General features: G+C 28.5%; 1 protein-coding gene across 1 annotated transcript; it reads right to left on the reverse strand.

Moving 5' to 3' along the window:
• Positions 1–2,736: 2,736 nt before the first annotated feature.
• On the reverse strand, positions 2,737–5,783 carry LOC137933424 (transmembrane protein 19). The gene is made up of 5 exons (XM_068777376.1): positions 5,543–5,783; positions 5,043–5,291; positions 4,820–4,969; positions 3,124–3,444; positions 2,737–3,056 (listed from the first exon to the last, which is right to left on the reverse strand). Exons 1-5 carry the CDS (start codon positions 5,685–5,687, stop codon positions 2,896–2,898), a joined length of 1,026 nt encoding a protein of 341 aa, XP_068633477.1. The 5' UTR covers positions 5,688–5,783; the 3' UTR covers positions 2,737–2,895.
• Between the last annotated feature and the right edge of the window lie 648 nt (positions 5,784–6,431).

The raw sequence follows: 6,431 nt of genomic DNA on the forward strand, positions 1-6,431 counted from the left end.
GTTTTGACACATCTGAAAAATAAAATTCTATATTTGAATTACCCACATGTAATTATAATTTTTTTTTGTATTGAAAAGTAATGAAAGCAAATTGATTTTTATGTATAAAGATAACTGGTAATGAAAAGTAGATCATTAGGCCGTGGTTGGTTTGATTAGGCTACAGACTAGCAAAATCCAGATTAATTCGCATTAAGAACCAGATGACGCTGTATACACGGCGGGATTGGCAAGGAATTGATTCTTCTATTTCTTTTCAGCCGATCGACTTTTATTGCAAGGCAAAGGCCTCCTCCAAAGATCGCCACGATGACCGTATACAGTATTAATGTATTGTTTATTATGAGCTTTTACCGATGAGCAGACAAATTGATTCGAATCTCTACTAACAACAACCTAGGAGATAAAAGAAATTCGTATGCGGCTGGAATTAATCAATAGAAGCGGTGTGGTCTTTTATCATGACAACGCTAACACATGAGAGTTTAACTGGGAGGTGATAATGCATAATTTGTTCCACCAGTTGCCATCTTTTCAGGATTCTTTAGACAGTGTCAAGTCAATATCGAGAACTGCAAAAATTATAAACCTCGTTTTTATGATCAGAAGTCTCAAAATTTCCAGAGACGGCATCATGCAACCGTCTAAAAATGGCACCTATATGTACATACTGTAGTTAAAAGGAAATTAACTTTGGAATATCTTGAATTTTTATATAAAATGCGAAGTTTTCCTCAACCTATACTATGTAATTCCACTTATGTATTAACTCAATATCTCTGAAACCGTTGGGATTGCTGTAATTATATATGCTTCAGCTTTTTTCTTTTATGAGAAAGTTTTATTTCCAATTTTGGTATACTTAAAATGTTATAATAATTTAATTATGTACTGAATGAATAATCGGATCCAGTTATATACAACGCTTTTTATTTTCATATTGTTCCTGATGTACGCGTTTCAATTCATAATTTAAAGACTTAGTTTTTCTATTTCTGAAAGTAACCAATTTTATCTAATACACCTATCCCCCGATTTACACGGGACTCATTTTACACGGTTTTCCAAATAACTTTTTTTGTTTTAATAACCGATTTTATTACCATCTCTCATAATGTAAATATTTGTGCTTCAAACATCGAATCGGCACAAATAACTTTGAGTGATGAAAGTGAAGGTTCGAACCTTCGTTTCCGAAAAAAAGAATGAGAGTAATTTCTGACAGTGATAAAGGATAATAAAACACCTTTGCTTTAATTTTTTGCTCTTCTGTTTAATGTATTGTAATTAAATAAAAAAAACAGTGTTTCCGTAATATATTAAATATTTTAACTTGTCAATGCATTTTATTTTTATTTCTGTGTACACCAAAAAATATTGGAAAAATTAACAACTGTTAAATAGCAAAATTATGCTTTTTTGCTTTTCGGTTTTGACTTGAAAATTTTAAATTTTCGATTTACACGTTTTTCTCAGGAACGCATCTACCGTGTAAATCGGGGATAGGTGTAAATAAAATCTGTACAAGTTTAGGTTTGGCTTATTTGTACTAATATATTCTGTTACTAAATAAAAAGTTATTACTCTGCGTTATAAGATTCATTATCGATTACTTCGTTTTACTGTAAATGTCATGAATGAAATGGATTCATTCAAAAATTGGTATGAAGTAGCAAATGAAATTAATTCAGCAAAAAATATGTATTTCTGTTACAACGTACTTGACACAGCGAATGTGTTTCATTAAAACTACTTTTCATTTGCATAACAATATAAAAGTATAACAAAAAATAATCATTTAAACAGGCGTCTATATACGTTGATGAGTTGTAGTACTTACTCATTTGTGAATAGATACTAATTTGCCGAAAAATCTATCTAGAAACTATCTAGATATCTAACTAGAAAAAGTTAATATGTCGCGTTAGGGTTTCTATAAACATTAAGATAGATTTCTCTTCAATTTTGTAACTAAAAATAACTATAGGAGACAATCATATTTATATTGATAAGGTTCTAATCCACTGATGTCAAACGCGAAAATATAGTCCGATAATTATCGCTTATTAGGCAATTTATAACCAAATAAAGGTCGAATAAGATTAATTCATTATACACAGATAAATACTAACAAAATCAGATTCTCATAATGGATATTCATAAAACGTAAAGGCTCAAAAATGACACATTGAAAAAAGAGTATATAGTAATATTTATAGTTCATGATACAATATATATAGCTTTTAAAAAAAATTATCTCTGTGCGTAAATTATTCAGTGAATAATTTTTAAACGCTTGGAAAAATACAAATGTATATCTCAGCAATAATTAAAAACTTACCAACATCTTCAAAAATACAGCTGCAGAACTAAACTATTAAAACAGTATGTAAAATAGCATTACCATGTTTTTAATCTTTATGTAAGCTAAAATAGCTGCCAGCAATTTTATGTATAAACTGCCCTATGGCTGTCTTTTTTTTCCTTTAGTTTCAAATAAATTGTTAAAGCAATTATTATTTTAGGCAATGAAACGCTAATGAAATTCAGTCGTGTCATGATATGTCCAAATGCAATTAATTACTAATTACGTTTTATTTTGGTAGTAAATATTTTATTAGGTAATTTATAATTACTTTTATTTACTGTTTTTATTTACTTTTATTAATACTGTTGAATTAACTTTCCATCTTCGTTTTCAGGCAAAGTGCAATTGTATAACTTATTCCATTTCAAACCAACATTTTCTTGATAAAACATACTGATTACTGGTTTAAATAAAAAATCTTTTTTATTTTTATTACAATAACCGATAACAGCAACACTCAATACACCATCCTTATAACTTCATAAATATTTTTTACAATAAATTTCAGCCTTTTTAATAAATTTATATTAAAATATAACCCATAGAATTTTACTTAAAGTTGGTAACAGCAAACCCATGACTATGGTGGATATAAGATTAACACTATGGTTGTCTAGAATATTCTTTCCGCTGATATGTTTTACAGCCTGATTTGAATGAGCAACAATTTTTCCGGTTTTGTCTAAACCTGCAAATTAAAAAAAACATTACTATGTGAATTACAGAAAATTTAAACACACGAATATTAATCATACCAGAATATTGTAAAGTTGCACCCAAAATTGAGTCTACAAGGCTACCAAAAAACCCTGCAAATGCTCCAAATAATATAATGGGCCATTGTGGTGGTGCATACAACCAAAGACTTGCATCTGATAAATAGAAATTTGTTAAATAGTGGCTAATTCCTATAACAAGTCCTCCAATGGTACTAAACACGGTTCCGACAAGAGTTATTCCTCCATTAGTTCCCTTTGGCACCTTTTTCCATGATGTTATAAGAACAGGATCATCTTTGCTGAAAATTGTACCCAATTCTGAAGCCCATGTATCGCCATTGCAGCACGCAAGGACACCTGTAAAAAGCTTTGTCTTTAAAAATTACAATATCATTTTCAATTACATAAATATTTAGATTGGATTGCTGTTGGTCACTTTTTACTTTAAAATAATATTTAAATTCTCTGGCTTCTTTTAGCTGCACTAAATATTTTTGATTTTTCCTACCATTGTTGAAAAAAAAATTAATAATTACTTATAAAATAAAACTAATATTTATTGAAAATTATCCAGGGCTCATGAATTATTTTTATATTCCAGACTATATTTTTTCTGAAAGCCAATATAAAATAGTCAATGAGCCACATGAGGTTTGTAAGCCAGTTTGCCGACCACTGCACTAATTTACTTGTAAATTAATTGTTAAAAAAACTATGTATGGTAATAAAAAAAAATTCCCATTTTAACACTTTCTTACTAGAGAATATTATTATTAAATAATATTATAATTAAATCGTAAATTAAATTTTTATTTTAATTGTTACTATATAAATTATAATTACACGGAACAAACTCTATGGCAAAAAACTTTTAAATGTGGATTTATAATCATTAAATATATATTATTATTTTTTATATTATATATTATTTAATATATATATTATTTAATATAATTTTCATATAGGACAACATTTTTTTTAAAACACAAATCTGCACAATTTGTTGTTTTATTGGAATACTTGATACAGGCACCATTTTAAAAAAATCCAATAGAGCCTACAATCAACCATTAAAAATTCGTGAATTTTACTCAGTGTGACAGTAAGTGTTGACGTTTCATCAAATACTGACCAGTTCACATTTTAGACCTTCATTTTAATTTTTTATTAGGCCAGACTTTTGCTAAAGAAGCAGGTTCTTAGCAAGCTGGTTTAATCTTTCTTTATATTATTTCACTGACACTTTTCTCTACTTCATTTATTACATTGGGCATGCTAAGGTAATCAAGAATTACAGTTTTCTGTTTTTTTTCCTTATAAGTTATGTTCTGGAATGCTACATCTTACAATTTCTGCAATATTGTCAGATTGAAATTGCTTGCAGAACCGCAAAGTTCATTGCCACAGTTCAAATAGCAACTAATAGGTCAAGAATTGTTCTTGATAGATATTCTTAGAAAATAAATTTTGAAACTACCCCCGGGCTCAAAATTGCTCATCCTTTTAGGATTAAATAAATAATTTTTTCACAATTATCTTGACAGACCCAGAAAACTATGGTACTCAGTCCCATGCTCTAAGTTACAAAGTAATGTTATGCCTGTAATGTCATTTACCAACAGGTTAATTTAGCTTGTTTACTTTCAAACTAATGAGCTATCATCATTAATGGATCAGTGAATATTTTCTGAAGAAATAAATTACATACTAAACATTCGTTTTAGCTACTTACCTACTACTCCCAAAGAAAGCCAAGAAGCTCTATAATCCTTTATAAAATCTACAGGTCTTTCTGAAGCACCCACATCCAATAAATATAATAAGCTCAACTGAGTGGCCATTCCTCCATTACAGAGAACTTGAATCCAATTTCTTTGACCTCCTATAGAAATATTAATGCTTTTAATAAGTTAAACATTCAAAAACCAAAACAAAATTTCTGTAGAATAGTTTACCTTCTTTAAAATCTGCCTCAATTTTCTTTTTCATATTGGATTTTAGTTTTGTTGCTTTAGAGGATGTTACAAAAAATACTAACAGGTCAACAAAGAAACACAAATTAGCAAGTGTCAGTACAAATCCTACTAAAAAAGCAAACAGGGCTCCACTACAGTTGAGACTTTTCTTCTTATATCCATATACACATATAAACAATGGAATGAAACAAGAAGCCAACCACCGGATTGGAGAGATTACTACTGGTTCTGAAAATATAAAAATGCCAATCAAAAAAATTAAGTAGTCACTTATTGATATCAGCTGTAACTTATCGTTACAAATGATGCTATGGTAAATGAGAAAAAATAAATTTAAATCGTATGTCAATACGCTATCGAATATATAGGTAAAAACAATACAGTTAAACACGTATTCAATAAATGTACTATTACGCATTTGGCGCGCTAATTCGGTACATGTTTTATTTATGCAATAAAATATAAATTATTTAACTTACCATCAAAATCTTTATCCTGGACGATTTTTGAATAAATTATATTAATAATCCACATCGACATGGAAAGTGGTATAGCAATTACACTTAGAAGAAGTGTAACAAAATGATTATTTTTAAATGAAATAACACTATTATTCGTATCCATTGCAACTTCTTGATTTCTATATTAAGTTAACTATTGTAAACACAGTTTTAAATTAACTTTTTACGTTAATTTTAATTAATTTTCTTGATTTTGATCGCCAACGTCAGTGTAAAGCTGTATTTATAAACTAACAAAACGTCTAAAAACTAATGCTTACACAACACAGCGTTGTTAAGCATTACGGATATTCAAATTTTCTCTTTTTTCGTTATTTTATCAGTTTTGTTTTATTCTTGAATAATAGACATTTACTAATTACTTTATCAGATTACATATATTTTGACCTTGATTGATTTTCAATAAAATTATCATCTCGCTAGAACTTTTTATTTTATGTCATATGAAAACTATTTTACATGTGAGGTATTGCACCTTGTACCTTTTAAAACCAAGCTTATATTAGGATATAAAATTAAATAAAAAAATAGCTAACTAGGAATTCAACCGCATTCTGTTGTCATCTTAAATCTTGTGTAGGTTGCTTAAATGTCTCTGTGTTTTTGTGCAAAATTTGTAAAACTTTTACTTAGTTGTAAAAATAATTAAAATGGGTTTATATCCGACTTCGTTTAATATAGTGCAAAAATGGCATTTATTCATCAATTTTATGTCTATAAATCCATGGACAGGTAATACGGTACACAGGATAGGTGCAAAAAATGTAAATGCAGACTGAAAATTTGTATACGTATCTGTCGCTTGTTAGTTAGTAGTTACTAACTAGTAAATAAATATAAGTTGTGG

Source organism: Battus philenor, unplaced genomic scaffold (assembly GCF_028537555.1).
Source record: "Battus philenor isolate CCGP_79_NKW_IND1 unplaced genomic scaffold, ilBatPhil1.0.hap1 SCAF_13, whole genome shotgun sequence".
In the NCBI taxonomy this organism is placed as follows: domain Eukaryota; kingdom Metazoa; phylum Arthropoda; class Insecta; order Lepidoptera; family Papilionidae; genus Battus; species Battus philenor.

What these genes read in the sequence shown, in the direction of transcription:
- LOC137933424 (XM_068777376.1), bottom strand. Translation starts at nt 5,687, where the DNA reads ATGGATACGAATAATAGTGTTATTTCATTTAAAAATAATCATTTTGTT. An exon ending in GCTTTCTTTGGGAGTAGTAG is followed by an intron (nt 3,445 to 4,819) that starts GTAAGTAGCTAA and finishes AGCTTTTTACAG; the next exon opens with GTGTCCTTGCGTGCTGCAAT. An exon ending in TGCAACTTTACAATATTCTG is followed by an intron (nt 3,057 to 3,123) that starts GTATGATTAATA and finishes TTTAATTTGCAG; the next exon opens with GTTTAGACAAAACCGGAAAA.